At 36.6% G+C, this 26,211-nt stretch overlaps 1 protein-coding gene across 2 annotated transcripts in view; it reads left to right on the forward strand.

Moving 5' to 3' along the window:
* Positions 1 to 22,996, forward strand: part of LOC131577581 (cytochrome b5 reductase 4) — a 33,925-nt gene extending 10,929 nt beyond the window's left edge. The window contains exons 5-16 of one of the 2 annotated variants that reach the window (XM_058835573.1): positions 313 to 363; positions 2,638 to 2,692; positions 4,001 to 4,058; positions 4,179 to 4,272; positions 4,827 to 4,859; positions 5,597 to 5,719; positions 8,730 to 8,870; positions 10,002 to 10,154; positions 10,744 to 10,894; positions 13,734 to 13,820; positions 15,191 to 15,355; positions 16,248 to 22,992. In XM_058835573.1, the coding sequence (XP_058691556.1) occupies positions 313 to 363; positions 2,638 to 2,692; positions 4,001 to 4,058; positions 4,179 to 4,272; positions 4,827 to 4,859; positions 5,597 to 5,719; positions 8,730 to 8,870; positions 10,002 to 10,154; positions 10,744 to 10,894; positions 13,734 to 13,820; positions 15,191 to 15,355; positions 16,248 to 16,302 (1,166 nt within the window). In that variant the 3' untranslated portion in view covers positions 16,303 to 22,992. Of the gene's footprint in view, positions 1 to 312; positions 364 to 2,637; positions 2,693 to 4,000; positions 4,059 to 4,178; positions 4,273 to 4,826; positions 4,860 to 5,596; positions 5,720 to 8,729; positions 8,871 to 10,001; positions 10,155 to 10,743; positions 10,895 to 13,733; positions 13,821 to 15,190; positions 15,356 to 16,247 lie in introns of both variants that reach the window. The other variant, XM_058835574.1, reaches the window with a different exon arrangement.
* The last annotated feature ends 3,215 nt before the right edge of the window (positions 22,997 to 26,211 follow it).

A 26,211-nucleotide genomic window follows, 5' to 3' on the forward strand; every position in this document is an offset into this window, starting at 1 on the left:
AGTGAGCTTCTTCTTAGCTATGAAGCTTATAAAAGATGATTTGTGATGTTTTTTTTTTAAAGTGTCAGGGTTCTGCCATTTCTTGTCCTTAAGTGCTGTGCAACTTTTGTCACTTGTACCAATTTTTTAATTAGATATAATTTTTTTTGAATGGTAATGAGTGCTGCATTTATTTGTTGCTTCTTGATGTCTAAAGCATCCTGGTCATTCCATTAAGCCTTTTGGAAGGTTTATTTGGAGATTCTTTGGCGAATTTAGCATGATGTGGGCAAGTACTATAACTTCTTAATTCTCGTGCTTGTTTTTTCTTAGTGCTTGCAGAGATTTCTTCTACTGTGTCTGAGGACAAGAAACAGCTTAATGGTAAGTTTTCACCTGAAGCCAATTGGGGAGTGAATCTCAAACTTATGTGAATATAATTGAACGAGCAGTATTTACCCACACTTCTTTTTGCATTTGAACCCAAAGCTGAGGCTGTAGTGATCTGTGGAAATTTCAGAAGGCAAAATCCTAACCAAGTACTTTGAATTCTATGTTTGAAAGTATTGTAAAACTGCAGTAAAATAGTGTAGACAAGGGAGATATGGGATGGACAAGCACAGTCAGCTTGTCTGTGAGGTGCTGGGAAGATTTTCTGCCAAAGTCTTTTCTATCTGGTCAGGTCTTCCACTTGTTTTGCTGGTTCCTTTTTTTTTTCTTTCAAACTGCAAAATTTTGCATTTCCTTCTGAGCTTCATGAAGTTTTTGTCAGCCCATTTCTTCTGTCTCTCTACATCCCTTAATAACCTTAACTTTTCATGTTTTGCCTGTTTGCATGATTTGTTGTTGCTCTGACTGGGAGAGTGTGTGTCCTGTAGGTTGCTAGTGACTGTGTGAAACAACATCAGCATTCCCTGTTCCCTAGGGCATGCTAACAGTAACTAGGCCCCAGCTGGACTTTGTATGCTGATCACACCTTTTGTGACTGGCAGTTCTACTCATTTTCTGTCTATGATGCAAACCACCTACCAAACCAAACTCTATCCAATGTAGCTATGAAGATGGCATGAGAACCTTTATCACTAGCCTTGGGATTGTGGAAACCAGTCCTGTGATGCAGGGTTGTAATTCTGCTATTTATCTGGTCACCTTAAACTCTTCATTTCATGCCTGCCATCAGCCTTTGGCTTCACCTACAGCTTTTCTTAGTTTGTGATCACCGTGACTAATAAAGCACTTTGCTTAATTGGTTCACTGATCACCTGAATCATCGTCTTTTTATTGCAGCGTGAATCATTGTTTTCATGTAGCATCTTACATCTAAAATTAGCATCTAAATAAATTGGTTTGCCAGAATGTTCTATTTTATTGTGGCTGTTAGTATATTTCTCTGGACCTGTAAAAGCATATAGGAGTAAGTAAGACCATGGATTCCTGTTTTCTGTGGAGGCCAAGCAAATCATATGATGTGTCTTCAAGAAAGGCTTAGCTTTTGAGAAGGCTTTTATCGTTAGGTGATTGGTTTTCTTTTGCAGTGATCTGACTGCTCGGCCATTTAGCTTCCTTGGCAGCTGCAGATGGTGTGTATTTAGGAGTAATTAAGGATCAAAGAATAAGTAATTTGACTGAGTTTTTATTGCTTTGGGTTAATTCTCCCATCTGGGTGATCAAATAGTTTTGACAGATTGGATTAGACCAGAGTAGCTCTCTTTGTTTTTATCTACTTCCCACGTGGTAGAGCCACTCAATTACTGTTTAAGCTTGTAGTCATACTACAAAACTTACTGGAGTTTAGAAGATAATAGTCTGGGTAATTGAGAATTCATGTGCTAATTATTTTATGTATAGCCATTTCAGATTTGCAAAGTTTGCCTTTGAATGGGCTTGAAACCAACACTTACCAGCTGTTCAGTCTGAACTTCTTCCATCATCATTCTATCTAGCTTGTGTTAAAGTTGATGCAGGATTGCTGTTGCTTTTATCTATCTCTGTCCTCAAGATTTTGCCAAATATATTCAATTTCTATTATGCCGGAGATTAGTACAACTGACATTTTGAAAGACTGAGCAACTGTTGCTTCCCAGCAAAGGCTGTTTCACACTGTTTCATGCAGTTAAATAGTTAATGTGAGTATCTGAATTCTTTGAAAGTTCTTAGCAAAGTGCTGTGTAGAAGGATTAGGGCTGATATCTCTGCTTAATCGACTTACATGGAATTTTATTTGTGAATTAGGTTAGATCAGACATCTCAAATTGAATTTATTCACGTGAATTGTATAAACACAGTTCTGTTAAAGGAAAGTCACTCAGATAACCTTTTTGCCTTTCTGTACTTCACTATCACAAAGTGTAAAAGCACAAGCTAATAACTGATGAAACTGAGTACAACACAGGTACTGTGGTGTGTGGAACTCAAGTTCTGAAGTAGACCCCCATGTTCTAGGACCTTGCTCACCAAGAGAGAGTGCTGAATAAAAACTAAATACCTTAAATGTACATAGTCTGGGTACTGTGGAAATAAAGCCACCAAATATTGTTCGAGGACACTTAAAACATTCAGTTAAAAAATGCAAAACCACAAACCCCTAACATACCTGAGTATTATTTATATTAAGGAAGCATCCCAGCAGATATTTTAATGGCTCTCTGCTCTCTGCAGGTGTGCTTCCTGAGAAGAAAGTACTGGCTGCTTCTTCTAAAGATTTAAGTCCAAGGTAAGCCTTTGTCTGTCATTGTCTGTTAAACATTCTGTTTAAGAGTTCTGTGCAATTCTTAGTAAAAACAAGGCAAGATCTTCCATGGTTAGCTCTTGAAATTTCAATTAAATAGGTATGTGTCATTACCGTCCTTGTATAAGTAGGAAAGTTCAGGTTTAAACAGCTTGCCAGAGGTCATATGGGCAGATGATGGTTCTTTGCTTGTTCTGTTGATTCCTAAATCTTGTGCTGCCTTGATTGTATATAAATGCATGGCTTGTATTTGCAGGCTCCTCAGCTTTGTTTCTTGAGAAAACTCATGGAAAATTATTCCAACAGGACTGATTACTTTCTTGACTTCAACTAATTTGTCTGTAAACAATTGCCATGCCTTGAAAAAGGGTATAATTTCAAGCTGAAATATATTAAGATATGATAGCTGCATTATGTAAAGCAAAGGAGGCCCTAAAAGCTCAGTGTGATATGCCTGCTATTATCACTGAGGCATCATTTTATTCCATCATGCCTTAGGCCCTCACGGTGCAGTTTCTTACTTGGCATCAAAATCCCCTGGGAGTGTGTGTTCTCTGGGCTAGTTATATGCAGTCATAAAATACTGTGGCTTGTAAACAATTGGAATGAGGTTTATTTTCTGAACTGGTCTCCAAACCTTGCTGCCTTTCTTCCCATGTGTGTCTGGAAAATTCTGACATGTGACTGGAAAATGTGCAGCCTAAAATGTGTTGACTATCAGAAGTGTTTGCACTTCCCTTTGTGCCTTTTTTTCTGGTCCAGGAGCAGATGGAAGTTACTTCCTGGCAAGTGCAAGGCCATGCAAAAAATTAGCATTTGAAGGCTTTTTTTTTTTTCTTACTTTAGCCTGGATTTATTACAAGGTTTGGACTTGGGAACATAGGAATGAATGCAAAAACTTGATATATGGAGATGAAGGGAACTGTGTTTTTGTGGTATGTGCATCGAATCTTTAACTCTTGGAAGCCACCCTGCCTATTTAATGCTTCTGTCTGGACTCAAGATTTTAATCATCTGTAAGCAAGGTTCATATACTAGAAAGAGAATGCATGTGCTTTTTAAGTAAAACTAATGCCCTACAATTTTAACTACAGTGTACTGACTATCAGGATATGTAATTAGATAGTTATTTTAGTAGTTTTGTCAAAATTACTGATGTTGGATTTAGTCTTCAAAAGTAGTAATGTATTTGGCTTGTAAATTTGTTAAACAAGCTCTGTTTGAAGGCTTGGGGTAAAATATGTTTTGATATGCTCAAAGTATATATTTTTTTCCTTATTTTTTGTTTTACAGTTATGACTGGTTCCAAACAGATAGTTTGATCAAAATTGTCATATATACTAAGCAGAAGGTAAGCATATTTCATGAAGGAGGAATTGTAAGATCCAGTTGTGATCTAGCTTGAATTCTGGGAGAACTTTATAAAAATTGGTTGTTTTTTTTTTTTTTTTTTTTGCCTTGGCTATGAAAGGACATGAATGCAGAGTTGGTGATAGTTGACTGTCAAGACAAACAATTAAGGGGAGAGATCATCATGGATGACCAGTCATATCTTGTAGAAGTTGGTAGGTACTGTCATTTTGCAGTTGAAAGTACTGAATTTTCATTCTACTATATTAAAACCTGCTCATCAGACCATAAGCATTTTGCATGTACCAAATAGTATTTTATTCCTCTATTATTAGAGATGGTTAAAGTTCCTTGATGTAAAGGGATTATGTTGTTTATCAACTCACATCTTCATTTGTTTAGTATGCACTAAGTTTCTTACATGTGGACTAAAATGCAATAAGAAATTGATTTTAAAGTAGTGTAAAATTTTTCTTCAGTTGTGTTTTTTACAATTATTAAAAAGCCGTCATTCACAAGGGCAAGTACAGTAATTTCAGATTGTTGGATTTACGTGAGCCATTGTTATAAGTAATGGGAAAAATAATGCCTTCATGCATGAGGCTTGCAGAAGTCATGAGTCAAATTTCAAGACCAAATAAACATGCATAATTTTTAGGGTTATTAGTTCACTCAGTATTCCTTGACTTACTTATATTTTCTGTATATATGATGGCTGGAATATAATTTTGTTATTGCTTAACACAGAGTTTGTTTGTATTTATTTCAGATTTGGATCATGCAGTTTCAGAAGATGTGGCTGGTAATTCGTCTCTTGCAGCAGTTCTGTATCTCTTCTAGGATAGTCCAGTCAGGAGCTGAATTTCTGTGAACCTTGTTGATCCCTTCCAACTCATGATACTCTATGACTCTGATATCAGAGTGTGGAATTTCAGTTTCTTTTTCTGATTCATCAGTTACTTTACAGTTTTGCTTACCATCAGGTCCTGACAGAGTCAGTCAAACCAAGCCATAACATTATTTTTTTTTAATTGTGGCATTTGGGCCTGTGGGAGTAGTAAGTTAATAGTGCTCATCCTTCTAAATATGACTAAATGTTAAAATATTTGGAAGTTAGTTCTGTTGTGTATTTGTAAACTGTTCTTTGCTTAGACTGGGATTTTATTGGATTTAATTGTTAATTCAAATGACCTTGAAAAGAAAGTAATAAGTAGTGATAACCACCAGTTTCCAGTACATGAGGACTCTGGGTTCAGGAGCATTTTTCTTGACCAGAATAGTCTGTGAAGTTGTCCTAGTTCCACAATTTATTTAGCAAATAATGTGTATTAATTATGCATATGCAGTTAGTGCTTGTTTTAGCTGCACTCTAAAACATTATTGAGAGAGCCTGGAAGTACTTTTATTAGATATTCTAACTTAAAATTTAAGTCATGATAAATGAGTAATTGTTCTGAATTTCATTATAGTTGATGTGTGAAATAATTTTTTGTATGGAGTATAACTAGAAGTAACAATATGAAATATTTTCTCTTTCAGTAAATATTGCTGAAAAAGTAGGGAAAGTAGAGATCATCTTAAATAAAAAGGATAACATTCATTGGAAAATGCTGGGACAGCCTCAGGAGGGTCATAATACATTTATCAAACGCACAGACAGAGGTAAGCAATTTCATGGCCATCTACCAGCTGTTTTAAGACTTCTTGAAGCTTATTAGTCATATTTGGGTTTTTTTCCAGGACTTTATTTTAATGTTCTTCTACCTTCATTTCTTTCACAATTGTCTGATCTTGAAAGCTGTTCAGGAATTTTCCTAGAAAGGGTTTGACTTGGAGGAGGGTTTTTTGCTTTGCTTTAGTTTCTTGGTTTTTGTCCCACAATGGAGTTGAAGTTGAACCTAATATTGGAAGGTGAACACTGCCCAAATGTTCTATTTCATGGTTACCTGTGTGCTGAATGACCTCTCTGTCCATATGAAAGCCTCAGTAGACCCTGAGGAGAGAGGGCATGGTACATGTGTCAGTCATTATGGGAGTAACTGGAGTGAAGGGTCAAAAACCTTCACATCCATTTGTTACTGTAGGTACAGTAACATTTGTCAGTGCTGTAAGGTTGTTCCAGTACACTGCATCTTTGTAACTTGAGTTCAGGTTAAATGAGGGACTTAAGTCATATATAGGTATGTCCTGGTTTAGTCACCCCAGGACAAGGTATTAAAGCCAGCTCTGAACAAGCTGATGTGTCTGCAAGAAGCAGTAAATGTTATATATGGATTCATTTTGTGATAATAATAACATTGTGAACTTGTTATAGCACCAAAGTATATTATAGTGATCAGTGTGGGTTTGGGTTTTTTTTCAGCTAAATTAAAAATTTCTGCACCATTACATTGTATAATATAACCAGACTCCTGATGTTATTGCGCCTAGTTTCTCAAAAGCCCTCTTGGTCCTCTGTCTAATAATGCTCAAAAATTGACTTTTAGATAATAGTCTGCCTTATGTGTGAAAGCAAAGCTGTGCATTTTTAAGAGCTAATGAAATGTTGCTCATGATGTTGTACACCTCTTACTGGCCCTCAGTTATGCTGTGTGGGCCTTTAAAGTCAAGAAATTAATGTGGTTTGAAAAGAAAGACTGCATAAAAGCACATCTCTGTAGCTACCTCTAGTTTATTTGGAATGTAATTTTCCTTTTGAGAGTTTCAGAAACTGTTGAGTCATCCACTTGAAAATTAGATTTTTTTTATATGATCCTCTGTATCTAAGGGGTTACAGCCTGATCTAATGTGTTGTCTGCTGTCTGTTGCTCACTTTCTCCCTCCTTATTGCGTTTTGTGATTGTAGAAAACAGAAAGAGAAGATAATCTGAAAGAACAAGAGATATAGAATAGAGTGGCTTTATAGATCCTTTGCAAATGAGGAAGGTGTGGATAGTTAGATACCATTGACAAAATATATATTGAACATTAGTAACCAATGCTTTCTAGATAATTACTTTGCTTTTTTTTCCTAAGAAGTCAATCTCCAACATAACATTTCTCCTGTCATGCAGAGCAGTACTATAGGTATTGGATAACTTTATTACATATCATTGACTGAGTTCACATCAGCTTAAATTGAATATGCAGAAAACTTAAGGGGCTTGCTACCTCTGAGTTTCTTCAAATCCCTGATTACAAAAGTAAGGAATCTAACAAATAAATTTATATCTATAGCTTTTTAATCCCTACTTCAGAAACTCCTGTTCTGCAGCTTTTAAATTTTAAAATCTCCAAATTTAAAATTGAGCCTGCAGGAGAGTTTATAGAAGAAGAATGCTCAGGCCTACATGTGTTTCCTTCATTTGAACCTGTGCTTTTACCTCAACCATAAAATCTGCATTTTGGAGGCTTACATTCACTTGGTTTAGTCTTAAATAGCGATTTTCATTTTCTGCTTAGAACTGTGCTCCCTTATTCTGAATTGCAGAGTTTTCATTTTTGTTTCCACTCTGTGGAGCAAAATAATGTCACAGGTAAAGAAATCTTGTGCAGTGTGAACAAAGAAATAATAATGATTTGCTAAAAAACTTTTTTTAAAAAAGCTGTTTTATACCTTTTTATCTGGTATTTCTATGCAGCACTCAATATACAGTAGCACTGATGTGTTGTCCAAATATTCTGACTTTTTTCACTTGAATCTTCCTCTGCTTACTGTCAGCATTACCATCTGTTTCTAATGAGTATGAAAGTCTTATATGAAGACAGTGCAACTGATAATTTCCACTTCTGAAAATTTGGGAACAGAATAGAAAGTAGCTGTGTTATCTTGTTACACTTTTTTTAAAAAAAAAATTATTTTATTCAATTTTTGTGTATTACTAGTTCTTTTGGTAACTTATGCTTTCTAATAAAAGTAATCATTTTACCTGAAATGATTCCAGTTTGGTGGCAAGAAAGAATTTTGTGAATAAGAAAAATTACTCATGATCATCTCCTTTAATGAAGGTTCCTATAAGCTTCCTGGAGCTTTCTCTTCTCCAGGTTGAGCAGCCCCTACTTTCTCAGTGTATCTTCTTAGGAGAGGTGCTCCAGCCCTCTGTTCATCTTTGTGGCCCTTTTCTGGACTTGCTCCAGCAGGTCCACATCCTTCTTATGCTGATGACCCCAGAGCTGCATATGGTACCCTAGGTGAGGTTTCTGAAGAACAAAATAGAAGTGCAGGGTCACTTCCCTCAGCCTGCTGGGGTGGCTGTGGGTAGTCTGTTGCTGAGGAGTGGGGTGCAGTGCAGGCTTGCATTTTGCTTGCATTCCACCAGCTGTTTTTGATCTGCTTCTGTGTACCCATGCTGTACTTGTATTGGGAGCTCAGTGCAGGTGCAATGTAGTACAAATGGTTCTGATAGTTTTTGGTGCTTTTCTACTTACTCCCAGTCAATAACTCAGAGGCTCTTAAAATGACATTATACATGAGTCCTTAGTCCAGAATTATAACAATTATTAGTAATTACACTAATAATTAGTAATTACACAATCAAGAAGCATCTATTTATTATTTATAAATAAATATTTATATATTTATTTATATTTTTATAAATATATAGTGAAATACACACATTTGTCTCTCTTATTGAAAGATATATAATAAAAGAATGACAGATTGAGACTTAAATAACAAGAAAAATGTTTTTAGGACTGTTCTTCAGGAAATGCAAGTTGGTTTCTAAGACAGAAGTTACCCATGACACCAAACTCTTCTGCCTAATGTTGCCTAAGGGCACACATGTCTGTGTTCCCACAGGACAACACGTTTACCTCAAACAAATTATTGCAGGTAAGAGAAATTGAGAGTGTAGTAATGGATATATTTACATGAATCCTTTTCATAGAGTTGGGATAATACTTAATAATGACTGGATTAATATTGATGGAAAGCTAATTGTTGAGATGGCTGGCATTTATTTGTGACCTTACTGTCTCTATTGTCAAATTTCTCTTTAAAAACTCCAAAGCAGTGCTGTTCATCTTTGAAGTGTGGAAAGCTTATCGGATATGTCTTATGTATCATTGGTCAGTTCCTTTTAGTTTTTAGCTTTTTTGAAATGAGGAGGGTACTGTTGCAGTTTTTTTTTTTCTTCTGAGGGATTTATAGTAGTCATGGCAACACTGCTTTGCACTCCAGTTGTGAGATATTAATGATAACATGAGGTTATGAGAGGAATGTGTCTTGAAAAGCACGTGCTTTTCTTCAATGTGCTATTCTTCAAAATTTTGTAAAAGCTTAAAAAAAGAAAACATAAGGTCAAAGAAACACCCAATTTACTATTTTAAAGGGTACTTCTTAAAATTTGGATATTAAAAGTTATACTGGTCGCTGTACTTGGATTGCAGGATACATGGTAGAGACTTCTCAGAAGAATTTTTAAACATCCATTAATTGAGAACTGTTTTGACCTCCTCCTTCTCCTTTCCTAATTCTTTACTAGTGTCCAGCTCTTGAGATCTTACTATCATGAGACAACAGCTTTTGGAAATTATCCTACAAAAAATTATAACTGTGCATTATTATTATTATTATTATTATTATTATTATTATTATTATTATTATTAAAAACCTGCTGTTTAAATTTAGAATAAATCAAGCTGTGGTACTTGAAAATTAATGAAAATGTTTAGTTTTTCATGTTCTTTGGGGATGACTCAAGATCTTTTCATCCTGTGTCCTTAGTTGCTAAGTAGCATGGAAATAACGTACTCAGGATTTTAACTGGAAGTAGAAGGCTTCCAGTCCTCTAATAAAAACTGATGTAGTGGAAAGTAATAACTTGCATGAAAGCATGAGATGGTTTTATTTTTATGGTATATACGGGTTATTTATTTACTCTTTGTTTTGGTATTTGTTTGTACTATCTGGATGTAGAATACTTTACATATTATTTGAGCTATATTTCTGTCTGCTCTCTAGGGACAGAGGTAGTAAAACCATACACACCTGTGTTGCCTTTTTTGCCACTGGATTTCCAAGAACCACCTCACCATGATAGCATGCATATATATTTAATGATTAAAATTTATTCCCACGGACTGTTCACGCAGGCACTTGACCACCTACAGATTGGTAAATATATGTTGGGGGTTGTCTTTGGTTTTGCAACAATTACTTTACTTTTAAAGATTCACTGTCTGAGTATTGTGACATTCTTATTGTTTACCTGCTTAAACAGGACTTAGTTAAAACTCCTTTTAAACCTTATTCTCCATTCCTTGAATCTAAGGGCTTGTCCTTACTGTAACTAGGCTCTCTCCTGAGTGATGTGTGTGAACTGTATCACACATCATAGTTGATGGCTTTGATGTCATATGCTCTGAGAACAACTTATTGTACTTTTGCATAAAGAACGTAGGTCTGTTTTATGGGACTTAGGATTCACTTCCTTTTCCGTTTCAGATACGGAGGTAGATTTTTAACACCGAATTTGCAAATGTTTGTGTACTCATATGGTGTGAAATCCATCAAGACAAAACATTTTATTTGTACATCTCTTCTTTTAACAAGAATGATCCTTATGTGAAGTGTATATTACCTTAATGAAAGAAACTCTAATATTATAAAGATGAAGGCAATATGAAATGGCTTTTAAAAAATCAGAATGTGGATTAGCTTCATTTCATCAAATTAATGTTTATTTTTAATTTTTTAAATAAAGGAGACTATATTTCTGTCAGCAATCCTGAAGGCAACTTCAAGAAGTCTCAAGTTCAAACTTCAGAAGATCTCCTCTTATTAGCAGGAGGCACAGGTTTCACACCAATGGTTAAGCTGCTGAATTTTGCTCTGACTGAAGTTAGCTGTCTCAGGTATGTGGACTTGTTTACACAAAAGCTTCAGTGTTAATAAAACAATTAACAAAATAAAATGGTGTGAAAGCATTTTTCTTCAACTTACACCAAAAAGCGGTGTGCTTTACGTAAGAGTCTGTCAGAAGCCGAGGCAACTTCCACTTTTTGATTATTGTCTACAATCAATGTAATGGACTGATTTGCATTTTGAATTTTAGTTGTGGTACAAATGAGCTCTCTGAGTAGAACCTTGAGGTCTTTTTTTGTAATTAGCTTCACATTTAAGTGTCTTTTTTTTAGTATGGCAATATTACAGTGTAGATAGTGGGTTTTGGACTGAGGAGGGCTGCAACTGTTTACTTATGGCTTCTCTCTGATACATTAGAATAGCTAGTTTTCCATAACTAAGTTTTCCCTGCTAAGCAGCAGTAACACATTGTTTCGAGATGAGTTCCAGTTTTCCCAGAAGATTTATATGTCACTTATATAAGTACAGCATTAAATATATTTGAATTCATGAAAAGATGTGTATTGCATATGCATTCTGTACTCTGTAAAATCTATAGAAGAAAGCTTTGCTTGTTCTTGGTCAAGGGAACAGGTTATGTCCTTCAGAACTGCAGAACTAGTACTTCTGCTTTTGAAACACAGAGAGATTAATTGTACACTAATCTTTATGCTAAAGCTACAAAGGATGACATAGAGTGCAAAAGTTTGTTTCTAAAAAAACCCTAAATCTAGATACTACTCTTATATTGTTATATTTCAGCAGTCCCATATAATCCTGTTTTGTAAGCAGAGAGACTGTACTGTTTAGCTTTTCCAATATATCGTGTATTGTAAGTAGCAGATAAAAGGTGGCTGACTGGCTTTGTGAATCCCAAGGATGAGTCTCTCATCTGACAAAGTGCTTGGGGACACAGTTTTAGCTCTTCTCAGCACAGTTTCATATGGGAACTCAATGTTAGTTTACGGTACAGCAGCATCTGTTTCCTTACTAGTCAAAGTAAACTAATTTTTCCATCTTTCTGTGCTAGAGTGACTTGAACTGAGATACAGGTGCTATTTCTATGTAGACTCTTAAAGACTGTTTTTCTGACTGTTCTAGGGAGTTTGGTTCCTCAATTTATTCAATTTATTTTTTGGGAAAGTACTACCAGACTGTATTTAATATATGTATGTTTATCTGTATGAGATACATATGTGTGTGTATGTATATATATATGAACAGTGTAAGTATGATTTGCATAGAATTATCTTACTTAGCAAAGTAACTAGCCATAAGCTTGGATTGAATATGCTAGGACACAAAATGCAGAAAGCTGAGGAATAATCTGTACAATGACAGATTTGTCACCTGAGGGTGCCAAAGCAATCTCTGTCTGGAGTGCTGGGCAAGTGCTGCCGAACCTCTGGGGCTGCACTGTGAACGCTGGAGAATCTTCAGCTTCCCGGGGCAGCATTTGCTGTAATGGGCTTGGATAATTGGATTTTCATTCTTACTGTCTAGACAAAGTCTGCCTATTATCTTGTAAGTCTATTTCTTGACTACTGTAAAGGGGAAAAACAATTTGTTCCCTTCATAGCTGCACTATCCTTTTGTACATCAAGTCACGATGCTCTTTCTTCAGCCTTGTTTCCTCTCTTACAGGCCAAATTGTATTTGGTCAAAGTGTTAACTATAAAAGAATATTGGTCCTCTTTCTTTTTCAGATGAGGGTTTTTTAGCTCCTTTTACTGGTTGTGTATAATTGCAGTCAGGTGGGTACATTTCTTAAAGAAGACTGAAGCACAAAAGCACTAAACACTATGTAGGGGGCTAATGCTCTTCTCAAGTATAGGATGCTTGTAAATCTATTCTTGATTCTCCTTGATAGTTGTATCTTTGTCTCCAGCTTTTCATTCTGAAATTACCACTCTGGTCTCATATTCACTTTTGATATAGTATCCCACTCTCATCGTCATTCTTGTTTGGAAGGTAATTTTTAAACTTTCTATCTCCTCTTCTTCCTCCCTGTTAAAATCCTTTTAAGGGTCTCTAACTCCTCTTTCTGAACAGTCTTGCATAAAACCTTGCATACCAGTGTTTATAGTTCATTAAAATCTACATCCCTTGAAGTAGTTTCCAGTGTGTTAGGTTCGCTCTCTTTCCTTACAAAGGGCTGATGAAGCTTCTTATTTATCTAAATTTTTGTCATCATTCTGTCAACCAGCTTCTCTTTACTGGTGGGGATCATATCTAAATTCCCGCTTCTTAATTTTAGTTGTGTTCTCCCTTTATCTAGCAAGACTGTGACCAGTTTATTCCAAGTTTGCATTTTTCTGTTCTTTATAGTGCTGAGTACTGAGCAGAACTGCAGCAGATACATTTGTCTACCCTGGGGAGAACCAGTAAGGGAATCTCAAAACATTGTTCTCCAAATAACCAGTTTCTACTTTTGTGCTCAATGAACAAAATGCATGGCTTTCCTATGCACTTTTTATTGACTTCCCCCCACCTGAGTAACACTTGATGCTGTGGTGCACCATGCCACCATTTAGAACACTAGTGTAGTGGGCTTTATTTTCTGTGTTTTCAGAGAAGTGGGCACTGGGAAGCATATAAAGATTCTGGCACATTCTAGTTTCTGAATAAGATAATTTTAGTATTTAAAGGTGTAGCATAGCTGATTTGGGGCTGTTTTGTCTATACCAGGCAAGTTTTCCAAAGCTTGTTCAGTGTGTCTCATTTTGACTTACAATGCCTCTTAAGAAAACAAAAAATATAAGTAAAAGGTTTCTGTATGATGCATTAAGTTCTGATTCTTTAACAGAACCAATCTGCAGTTAATTTTAATTTTTGTTTTGTTTTTTTAAGGACAGTGAAGCTGATCTTCTTCAACAAAACTGAGGATGACATACTCTGGAGAAGCCAACTAGAGCAATTAGCTCTTAAAGATGAAAGGTAATTAAAAGCCATGTGGAGAACAACTTGTAACATTTCTGTGTACAGAACAAGTCTTGGGGCTTAGATTAATTGTACAGCTTGGCGCAAGGACAGATTCTGATTCTGCAAGAATTCTTAGCTACGAATATAATGAGACCTAGGGAATGGAAGGAGATCCATTGCTCACAGATGCATAGCAGAGGCTATGTTGTTAAGTTCTGTAGGTCCCATGGGATGCCAGGGATTTGATTTACAGTGTTTAATAGATAGTTATTGGAGATGATTTTGAAAACTGAGAAGCTTTTTGATACAAAAGAAAATTTGCCTTAGCCTTAATAATAGAATTGTGCAAAACGGAGCACAGAAGAGAGAAGGAGAAGGTACTCCAGGAGAAACATCCTGAATTTAGAGAGGTCTTATAAAAATCTTTTTGGTGTCACTGGTTATGAAAATCTTTATGTAGAAATTCAGAGTTTAAATAGGATCATTACTTTAATTTTTTCTTCATAATTGTTCCATTTTGCCCTCAATTACAGTGTAATTGCAGATTAAAATGCAAGTAGTGCACATGTAATGTCAACTGAATTCAGCAGGCCAGAGTTTTGTCAGGAGACAAAGGATTATCAGGTTACCTTTTAATTTCAGTTTCTTTGCTGTTACCACTAGATACATTGTCACTGCTTAGATTTTATGTGATAAAAATATGTTTTGTTTATGGTTAATTCTTAGTTGAATTCTTCCTCAGTAGAAACCACTTGTTCCTTCACAGCAAAGTGAAGTGAAAAATCAATACTGTTTCATACCCTAGTGATGTCTGGCACATTCAAAGCTTTTTAGTCTAGACATTGTGCAAATTTACAGTAAAATTCTGGTCTCCCTTTCCCACAGAATCCTCAGATATAGAAGTGCATGGTTTTCATTCAGTTACTATTCTGTTAGTGAGTTTTTGAAACCAACATTCAGTAATGAGTATTTTCTCATTACTGAAATGGTACTGACATTTTCAGGAGTCTGGCCAAGCATTCTTATCGCACTGCTTCTGTATTAAGCTAACCCAACATTTGTGTATAAGTGACTATTGGAGCAGTAAAATCTGTGCTTAAGTATCTTAATTGGTGCCAGCTGTATTTTTTTTTTTTGTAAAGGGAAATAGAAAGCTGGAATTTTTAACATTGAAAGATTTAGTTAAATAAATATGCAATATTGGAGGTGATTTGACTGACTTGATCTGTAGGAAAGACTAAATATCTGAGATCTAATATTGCAGTGGGGAGCTGAGCAGAGCAGGAAGATTATCATAGGAAACATCAGTGTCTTGGGCACTAGCATTTTGCATAGCAGATTTCTAATCAGAGGTAATATTTATGAAATATTTTTCTGCTTACCAGGTTTGAGGTTCAATTCATTCTTTCACAACCATCAAAAGACTGGATGGGTAAACAGGGAAAGATTTCTTCATGTCTTCTCTCTGAGTTTGTGAAAAGGAGCAGAAGAGACTCCAAAGTACTTATCTGCATCTGTGGTCCAGCACCTTTTACAGAACAAGGAGTACAGTGAGTATTTTTAATAATGAACTGGAAAATGATAATTTTTTTAAAATTTGATCACCTAATCAGCTGTAGAATTTCTGATTTGGTAGTCTTTAAAAAACTGCCTTATGTTGTCTGCTTTGTAAGAAAACTTTCAAAATTAAACAAAAAAAGGAATTAAACCACCTTGCACCATACTCGAGGAGTATATTTATATTTATGTGTAGCTAAGTATCAGCAATATGTAAGTTTCATGAGTTATAGTAAGTTGTCCAGAACTTTCATTTCATTTTTAAAAGCAACTCTTTACCAGTAACAGTTTTTCTCAAGGTTTTAAATGCAGCTTTTAATTTGATGTTTATAGAAAAGTTGGAATAGTAGGAAATAAGCTTTCTTATTTGGTGTTAGCTTGACAAATTAGGCTACAGAAGTAAAATTCAAAGCAGTTGTTCTATCAGAAGCATTTTTCTCAATTATTTTTTAAATTAATGCATTTCTTTGTGTCTGTACCTAGTATTTTCTTGTTTTTTATGCATGTTTTAAGATAAAAGGTCCTCTAAATTTCTCTTGCCCAGCTTCAAAATATTGAACCAATATGATGTCATTTGCATTTCTGCAGTCTTACTGAAGTCAACGTGTGTTGGCCAATAATTATGCTGCCTCTTGAGAAATCTGAGATAATTCAGATGATATCTGTATTTATTGTTAGAAATTGTTTTCGTTACCCAAAAAGTTCATGTAGGATATCTGAGCTCCTGGGCATTGATTGTTTTCTTAATGTACTTGCAGATGTAAAGTTGAATGTAGATGTCTAAATAAAAACAATGAAGTGGTGCTGAAGGTATGCTTCACCTGTATCTGTGTTGGATTTTCAGTCCCAAATATTAATATTGCCAACTTGATTTCTTACTTTCAGATATCTGAAGGATCTTGGATACTCCCAAGAAGAGATACACGCTTTTACTGCATAAACCCATAGGAGGATATCAATGTTTGTTTGTATAATTCAGTGTTACTTATTTATCTCCATGAATTTAAATAAGTGAGAAACAATTTTGTAAGACTTGAAATTTCACTCTTGGTACCAAACTGTTTCTTGGAAGAAGCATATCTTTGAAAAAAAGGTTTTATACTGTGTTTTATCTTCTTTTTGTAAATATTTTTGCTAATATTTAAGTTATCCAGGGTATTAATTTATTGTAGAGGCAAGCAAAAAAGTGTAGTATACATTATGTCAGTTGTTTCATGTTGTTGGTTCATGAGAATTCTTGAATTTACGACAAGCTCTGATTAAGGTTTTGACTTGATAATGCTTATTATTTCTTACTGTAAAAAGTCCAAAGAGCAATACTGTCTGAAATTAAATATTGCACTGTAACTCAGGTAATTGGTCATTCAAAAATTTTCCTTTTCATCTGATGTCTCTATTTGACTTGAAAGTGATCCAGATACATTTTTGGCTTTGTAAACAAGGAAGAAAAATACCTTTGGTAAAGTATAAAATCTACATCAAATTAAAAAAAAAAAATGATTTTACATTACTTCATGTATTTCTGCAATTTTTTTCGTTAAATATTATAAAGAAAGGTTTCCACAAGCTTAGTACTCCAGATGAGAACTCAAAACAGAGCCATGGAGTCTTGGTCTACCACAAAACTTCCCATGTGACTGATGTTACACATGCCTTGTTATGACACAATCTGAAGATAAAAACATGACAGCACAGATACCAGTTTCAGGACCACAGAAATACCTAAAAATATTTGACAGGTTGCAGTAGTATTAAATGAGGTTATTTCCACGGGTGTGGTTTTTTTATGCTCCATTATTAAAAATATATTATCATGAGGCAGTAACCTGCAGCCGAATAGTATTTTGGAGAAAAAAGCAGTAGAGCAGCTACTTTCTTAGATGTTTTCATGTTTTGTGTGACATCTAGTACTGTTTATGTCTTCCTGTTGTGTTGAATGGATATTTCTTCCTCCTAAGAAGCAAGACTTGTAGTTGTGGCATTAATACATTCAAGAAAAACGTCTTAATGATATCCTTTAAAAAGGCTAAAATTGCTATCTGACCATGACTGGCTATGCTTAACTGTACGGTCATCTCTTCACTCCCCTCCTCAGTTTGACTTGAAGTTAGAAAAGGATCTGGTTCTCACTTGTTGCCCATAGGTCACAAATTATTTTGGAAGACTGAAACTATAGTTGAGGGCAGTCATAATTTGGTATCTATTGTGCAGTTAAGTGGAGGGACACTTTTCAAAGTTCCAAAGTGAATTTTCTGCTAAGATAAATGGAGCTGCGTGTTTTCCTCAGGACTGGCTCTTAAAACCTTAGGCACTTTGAGGATTTTTCAGATGTAATTTAGGATTAATTGTCATACTTCTAAAAACCTCAGATTTCCAGTGGAGTTTTGAATAGATCTGTTACTACTAATAATAGGTCTTTGTGTGAGTAACTCAGCAACAAGTGATCATTTGACATTACTTCAACTTGCTGATCTAGATATGATACTATTTGTTAAAAATGTCAGAAGTTTATCTTTTAAATTTTGCTTATATTGTTCTAATACTTGAAAGACTTGTTGCAGATCACAAATTTTATAATACATTCTTAAAGTGATGGCCACCAGGCTGAGCATTTAAAATCAAGTGTGAATATTTTTTTGAAGGCAGCAGTGCTCATGGTCTGCCTGTTTGCATTAGGAATCAAATCAGCATTAATGCAGCTGTTAAAATGGAGCTGCTGGCAGTTGTTTGTTTGGTTTTTTTTCCATAATTAACCTTTATTGCTAGCAACGTGGTCAAACAGGCACAAAATGTTTTGACTGGAAAGCAGCCCAGTGCAAAAGGACTTGGGGGTGCTGGTTGATAGTTAGCTGAACATGAGCCAGCAGTGCCCAGGTGGCCAAGAAGGCCAGCGATGTCCTGGCCTGGCCAGCAGTGGTGTGGCCAGCAGGACCAGGAGAGTGATTGTGGCCCTGTTCCCAGCACTGGTCAGGCTGCATCCTGAGTTCTGTGTCCACTTCTGGGCCCCTTTACTACAAGGATGACATTGAGGTGCTGGAGCAAGTCTAAAAGAAGTTAAGAAGGCTCATGAACTGTCTGGGAGTGACTCACTCCTATGAGGAACAGCTGAGGAGGGAGCTGAGTTGTTTGCTTGGAGAGGAGGCTCAGACCTCACTCTACAACTGCCTGAAAGGAGGCTGCAGCCAAGTGGGGGTTGGCCTCTTCTCCCAGGCAACCAGTGACACGACAAGAGGACATAATCTCTTGCACCAGAGGAGGTGCTGGTTGGACATCAGGAAGAATTCCTTCAAGGGCTGTCAGGTACTGAAATGGACTGCTCCGGGAGGTGTTGGAGTTACCATTCAATAGAATGTTCAAGGAACAACTGGACATGGCACTTACTGCCATGGTCTAGTTGACAAGATGGTGATTGTTCAAAGGTTGGACTTGATGATCTTAGAGGTCTTTTCCAACCTAAATGATTCTGTGATTCCTGAAAGTTTTCTGTATCCATGTGTGAGCTGGTGTTGATGAGGTATATCACACAGCAAATTGCCGTGACTTAAAAAACAAGCAAGAGAAACAAAGTCCTTAAAATATTCAGTTGAGTGCTTCCAGCACATTTCTTTGATACAGTGTTCTGTGGTTAGATGAATATCAAAATGTTTTACACACAAAACAATTATCCCTACTCATATAAGCACTACCTTACAGCTTTTTTTTCCTTTGTAGGATGATATTGAAAGTACCATGACTGCTTTTGTCAACTTGAGATACTTTTCCACTCTTCCATTCTTTGCATTATTACATGTTTAAAAGATGCAAGGGGTGAAATGACAGGAAAAGAAATCATAAAAAAGTTTTAAACACCTTACAGTTCAGTGGGTTTTTGTGTCTATTTGATCTCTCCAGAGCAGGATTTAGGTTGAAAATGAGTTGTCTAAAATGAGCTGGCTGTGGCAGAGCTACATTTATGAGCTCTCTTAGTAATCACTAGAATTCAAATCAGCACAGCCTGTGCCGGTGTTGAGAGTTGGTTCAGCTGTGCTGGATGTGGGATTAAGGGTGCTATGGGCCATTTGAGATGTTCACTAGCAAGCCAGACCTATCAACAGCATCTTTTTTGCATGTCTATTTTTTCTTCCGTTTATCCCTGTCAGACAATGTTTTCTATACATCTGAAGGCCAGTTTGGTGCCTAAATCTGTCTCAATATCTTGGTTTTTGATCACTAGTGATGTAAAGAAATAGAACTGTGAAAGCAGGTTTAAGTTTTTTGGTGATTCTGTTTTTTAACTGTCTTCAGGTTTTTCCTGTATATTTTTGTTTAAAAATATATCTGCACTCCTAAAGAATTAATACTTTCATGATTTTCCTGATCATACTTTAAATGGTCCTATTAAAATAGCTGTTTTCACACAAACAGAGGAAAGAATAAGCTTACTTCATTTTCTGTTCTACAGATACATAAATCTACTTGGAGAAGGGATTATGTAATTTTCCTAGGCTAGTCTGGAAAAATTTAGATTGACAAAAACCGAAACTCTGTAAAACCACAGCCCTTTCATTATATCTTGAGCAGATATTATAAATATTAAAGCTGCCAATCACTAAGGGGAAAAAAATCATATTTTTACAGAGTTGCCTAGAGTGTGTGATCAGTGGCTTAACACTCTAGTCAGAGTCCAAATTTACTTAGTTCTTGGCCAGGGTAAATATTCTGTGGTTGTCTCTCTATACAGTCCTATGAGTATGCAGTACAGATTCTCCTAGTTAACTACCTGCCTTTCATTCTTTGATTTTCCTGTTATTGGATAAATTTCATGTTTTCCCAGCTGAAATTTCAGGGCAGGCCTGCGTGTTTAGTTCCCATGGAAACATTACTGGCTTCACACAAACTGGGCATGCTGAGTTGCTGTGGCAACACAGGTAAAAAATTGTAGTAGGTGTAGGAAAGTGTTAAGTCCATGCTAGCTGCTAAACCTGAGCATCTGCCAGGAGCTGCTGCTGGATGCCCCAGAAGGGAGTGACAAGCTCCCTAGGATGCAGATCCTGGTCTTAAACCTTAAAATGGCAGGATGTTCTTCCCAACTTGCATATCTTTCTGCATTTAACCATGAGAAATGCGCTTACCTTGTGTGCTTTGTAACTTCTCAAGGGATTTATTGATTCTGTTATGGATGATTGGGCACATAGAGGTCAAAGAGGAATGTCTGGGTTCTGTCACGAACTTGCAAACATTTCTAACTGAAATATACCTGCTCACAATCCTGTCTGTCTTTGCGTGTGCAGGTAGAAAACATGATCCTATTGGAACTATTTTCTCCTATTTGAAATAATAAATCAATTTAAAATGCGATGAGATGAGGTAAGGAAGATCTACTTATTGTGGATTTAAAAGCAAATAAAAAAAGAAGATTGAATCAACTTGCAAAAGATACAAAGATATTTACCTGGCAGAAGATGGAGGGCTGGGAAGGCATTTGAGAATATGTGGTAGAAGAATAAGTGACTTCAAGCTGCTCGAATTGTAGTCATACAAGAGCAGCTTTTACCAATGTCTATAAAGACAGGTATATTAGTTGAAGCACGGTATGCTATGATCTTTCTACTCACTAAGTCAAAAGTGGTTCCTAGCTTATTCCCAGTAAAGGGGGAAAAAAGTTGCTAAACCAATTGACCAGCTCAGGATGGGGAGAAGGTGCTCATCTTGTTTCCCTTTTGGTCTTATTGATCTCTTTGAACTGTGTCCCCCTTCATCAACTGAAGGCAGCACAGAAGACAAAGTAAAATTTTGAGCATCAGCTCCATTGAAGATGAAGACAAACAATTTCAGAGAAGAGTTATCTGCTTCAGTTAAAATTGTGGAAACTACACCTGGAATGGTGTTCATGGAGAAGCCAGGGAGGTCCTGCTCTAATGCATATTCCAAAATAGCAATATGAGTTACATGAGGGATATGAGTGACAGGTCTAAATGTCAGCTGCTTGGGAGGTGAAAGAAATGATGTCCAGGAAGGTTATAATTTAGGGTATTCTGCCCAAAACTTTCATGTCTTGAATGATCTGTTCGTGAAAGGCCTTCACAGATACTTTTACACCGGGGAAGGAGAGAGAAAGGAGGGTGTATACTATGTAACTGTTAAATTTTGTGGGGAGCCATCTCCTACCTCCACAGCAGGCTGAGCCACTTTTGGAAAGTGCATCCAGTGCCTCTGGTAGCTTGGACTGTTTGGAACAGTGGAGTTTAGTTTGCTCCTAAATAACGCAGTGTAAGTTTTAAGTAAGGTCATCTTCACCTGCTGCCTCCCTGTAGCCATTCAACAAGATGAATGAATAAAAGCAGATTCTTTATGGCGGCATCTTTTAAGTCTAAAAAGGTGTTTAAATAACCATCTTAAATCCATCTATTCTCCTTTCAACATTCGGCATCATTCCTCACAGGAAAAGTAAATTCATTAACAGGAATTCTGTACAGTAGTCGAATGAACATTGTTCTTTTTCAGTGCAGAAATTCCTGTACAATTATTTTTCTGTAAAGGCTACAGAATAGGGAAGTCTTAATAAAAAAAAAAATCTGGATAAGTAGTACTTATATGCAGAGATTCCTCTGCATATTTTGAAGCCAGTGAAACAATTTTAATAATTTAATATCTTCCCTACAGTTTTTTTCATGAGCTTTAGGAAACTTGCCAGCAAAGTTTACAAGCTGAGCTACTACTACATCTTCTTAGGAAACAGTCAGGGACTTGACCAGCCCTCCCAAGCTGTCATCCTGGAACCATGCAGCTTGGCACAGGCTGCTTTGTTCAGGCTCCCAGTGTGGGAGATACTGGTACCTTAGGACTGATACTCCCTTAGCTTTGGGCTTTGTGAGCACAGTAAAGATGGACCCTGCCAAAATGTTTTTGTAAACCTTGCTGAGGTTTTGCCTTTGTAAATATGCACCATAGGTCTGAGTGCATATTTAGTCACACAATTTTTGCTTTCCCCTAAGTAGTCAGCTTGTTCTTGCATTTCTCTTGGTTGATGATGCAAACAGCTACCAAGGCCTTATCATGTATTTTATTCATATTAAAATAAATAAGTCAATAAATTGGTTGTTTTAAATGTGAGCCTATAAAACTTTGGTTACTTTTTGAACTCATCTCCTAGGCTCCTAATTTATATTTGAGACATAACCTGTCAAAAACTCCACTCAGGAGACCTTTGATCAGGTCTTTGCAATGGTGTTCTACAGAGCACAGCTGGTCAGTGAACAAGGGCAAGGAAAGGAATTCTGTATTGATAATATACTGTATGTTTAGTGTATTATTTTTCAGACTTGTTTATACATCACCTTGTCCAGTGACACTAATCTCTAGCTTAGCTTGCCTTACCAGTGCTGTTGTCTCAAAGTTTCTCTCTACCCTACTCCCTCCAATTTAAGGTCTCAAACCATCTCATATGCCTGAACCTATACACCTTATATACTCCCCAGCACTCATGACTGCTCTGTGTGTGCGTGTCCCCTGCACCAGCACTGTGCTCACTGTTCTCCTCAGGAGCACTCTGCTCTCTGCTGCTCTTTCCTTTTCCCTTAAGCTGAGTAGCTGAGGAACAGAATCAAGTTAAATTCAGATCAACCATCTCAAATTTCAACTGGAAATCTGTTCTTTCTGTTTCAGGCACAAAGCTGGTGTGCCCTTTTTTTTTTTTTTTTCTTATTTCAGTTTGTCTAAGAGAAGAAATAGTGTCTCCCAGCAAAACACATCTTGTTGAGATTAGAAAACCTCAACACAGCCCTTTAGTATATGTTGAGGACATTAAGAACATGGTGTCTTGCATATGTAAGCGACACATTTGCCAATCTCTCTTGATAAGACCTTGAGCTAAGGTATAACTTACCTTGGTTAGCATTTAACTCTGTATAGCTCTCCCTGACATTCTCTTAGTAAAATAAGAATAATTTAGTAATAAAATATGCCAGTGTATTTATAGCTACAAAAAGAACTTCTCCCAGCCCAGCAAACAATTGCTTTGGAAAATAGTTTCTAAAACTTTTACAGCAGATAAAGATCTGGCAACAAAACTCGCAAGTAACGGCCAAACTTTTATGTAATCTCTTTCTGATTGTTAGTATGACTACTTCAAAATTACTACAAAGAAAAATTGAGTGCAGCTCCTTTCCTTTTTCATCCTTTGCCAGAAGTCAAGAAAATGCATGAATCCTGTGTATAACTTTCGTTTTTTCAACTAGAAATTATAATTTTGTATATTCTTCAAGGCAGCAGAAAAAAATAATTAAATTTCTACACTGCAAGCTAAGGATGATTAAAAATGCTTGAAGGATGATTAAAGATGCTTGAAATACCTTTTCATCAATTATTAACCTTTTATTGACTCCTGGTAGTAAAGACACTGGTTTCAGCTCCCTCAGCTCACCAGTTGCCATTGAAAGAACTTGCAGTGAACTCTTCTTTGATATCCCAATATGTCCTCCAGCAAAATTGTGCAGCAGATTTAATGTTCCTGGTTTTGTCTGTGCTGTGTCAGAGACGTTGGTTTTGTGGTACCTTTGAACCATAGTTGTTCTACCAGAAGCCATAAACTGAGACCAATGGACAGCTTAGACTGTGCTGGAACAGTTTAATCTATTAAAAAGCCAAACAATGTCTTAGAGCAAAGCACTGAGGTGTCCTGCTCTGACACACAAACTGAAAGTACCAGAACATTTTTTTTTCAGGTGCCTGGCTTTGATTCTCTGTATTAGTTTCTCTAGTCCAACTCTGAAAACTATCCTATGCCATGAATGTGGAAAATGCCTGTAACTTTGCCTCTCTGCATATGGCTGAGATCCCTTTGACAGTGTGAACTGTGGGCTTCTTGATAGTGGCAAGCATGTTTTTTTCCATTTGCAGATGTGGCTATAAAGAGGTTTAGTCATCAGTGAATTCTCTCCAAAACACACGTAAGTATAGCAGAATAAGCAGGAGTTCTCTTGGATCTGAGGAATTGAGAAATAATTACCTAAACTGGTTTCCTACCCCAGTCCTGTAGCAGCTATGTAGTTACCATAGCAATGAAAATGTTGCTCAGCATAAGAGAGAAATTAGCTGGACTGATGGACTATGCCATGGGTGATTTGGAACAACACTTAGTTCATATTCCATTCACTGGGAATAAAGCCAACAGAACAATGTCACATTTAATAAAACAGGAAAATAACAAGACCACAGTATGTCTCAGGTGACTAAATTCTACGGAAAAAGACACAGGATACAATTTCTGTTTGTATTCCATGCACAGTTGTATTTATAATGGCATGCAGCAGCTTTGGCAGTCGAGACAGCTTCCTAAGTGAAAGTGTGTTTGCTTTTATTCCCCCTTTCAAATAGATTGGTATCGTAAGACTGTTTACAAATAAATTTTATGTACTCAAGGGAGAATGAATGTGAGGAAAATTCAGAATTTGTATCTTGTTAGGCTGTGTATAGTAAGACCCAAAGACAGTGGAATTTTACAAAATAAATAGTAATTATATAATTTTTTTAAAATATGAAATAATTATAATATGCATTTTTAATGCAGTCGATTTTTAAAGCTTTACCTTTTGGTAAAGCTCTTAATAAAATTCTAAGCATGGCAACAATGCTTGTGAATTGTGTATTGGGATGCTCACACAGCCTGAACATTTGAAAAATGAGCTGACAGATCAAGACCCTGAGAAGTGGTGTTATCTGGAAGTGTCTCTTAATGTGTGCTGCTTAACAGGAGAGCTGGATAAATCCATCACTCAGGCACAGGGGTTACTTTACTGTGAGACACTGGAGGTGGCTGATCCTGCAGCTGCAGAAAGGCCCCTTGTGTAGGTTGGGGCTCTCTGTACATTCAGCTCCATGCATATTGGGTCTAGGAAGAAGGGTCACTGTCACTCTAATGGGGTTTTCTGGCCTTGCTGGTCTTCTGTGAGGGCACAGCACCAGCAGGACATTCCTCTTTCATCCTCAGTCCTGACCTACTGCTCTCATCTCAGATTTAAATCTAGGCTGAAAATCTGGTATAGTGAAGGTGCTTCCATCTTGTCATATTTCTTCTCTCATCAAACTGGCTACTTGTTCTCACAAAGTGGAAAACTGCTGGCCATCCCTTGCCCAGGAACCTCTGGGAAGCTTTGTCAGGAAACCAAAAATATAAAAGTATTAAGGGAACCACTTATTATAGAATGATTTGCATTGGAAGGAGCCTTAAAGATCGTCTAGTTCCACACCCCCATCAAGACTTTTCTTTTTTGTTGTATTCTATAGTTATTTCTGACACTTACGAATCTGACATTCCCCATATGTTAGGCAGTACCCAAACACTGCCCATTTAGTTGGTTGATAAATGATCATATTCAGCAAGCAGACATGCACAAATGCTATTTGCTGTTAAATTGGATAGGAAATCTTTGTGTATCTTTCTAATAACTGGAAAGCCAGAGCTTGGGATGGGAAAATTGTAAACTGTACAACATACCCTATTCCTTTTTAAGTTATAACATCCATAACAGCAGGGCTCATCTAGAAGCAAACCTAGTATTACTCCCCACTTTTGGGAGGGAAAGATTTGAACTTATACACTTCTTCAGGAGTTCCATAGCAATGTAATTTTTTTACCATCACATGGTGTATGAGCCTGAATTTTTCCTTCAGCTTCTGTCTTGAAACTGGGACAATCCTCATCAAGCATGTTGTAGGAAATGCAATTTCTTCCACAGAGTGGTGATAACAGACTGATGTTTTAGCTGTAGATGAACAGTTTCTGCACAGCATCAAAGCCTTGGTTTCTCACTTTTCATGTCCACCCCCACCAGAGGATAGACTGAGGGTGGGGAGGGCACAACCAGGTAGA

This window comes from Poecile atricapillus, chromosome 3 (genome assembly GCF_030490865.1).
Source record: "Poecile atricapillus isolate bPoeAtr1 chromosome 3, bPoeAtr1.hap1, whole genome shotgun sequence".
Classification (NCBI taxonomy): domain Eukaryota; kingdom Metazoa; phylum Chordata; class Aves; order Passeriformes; family Paridae; genus Poecile; species Poecile atricapillus.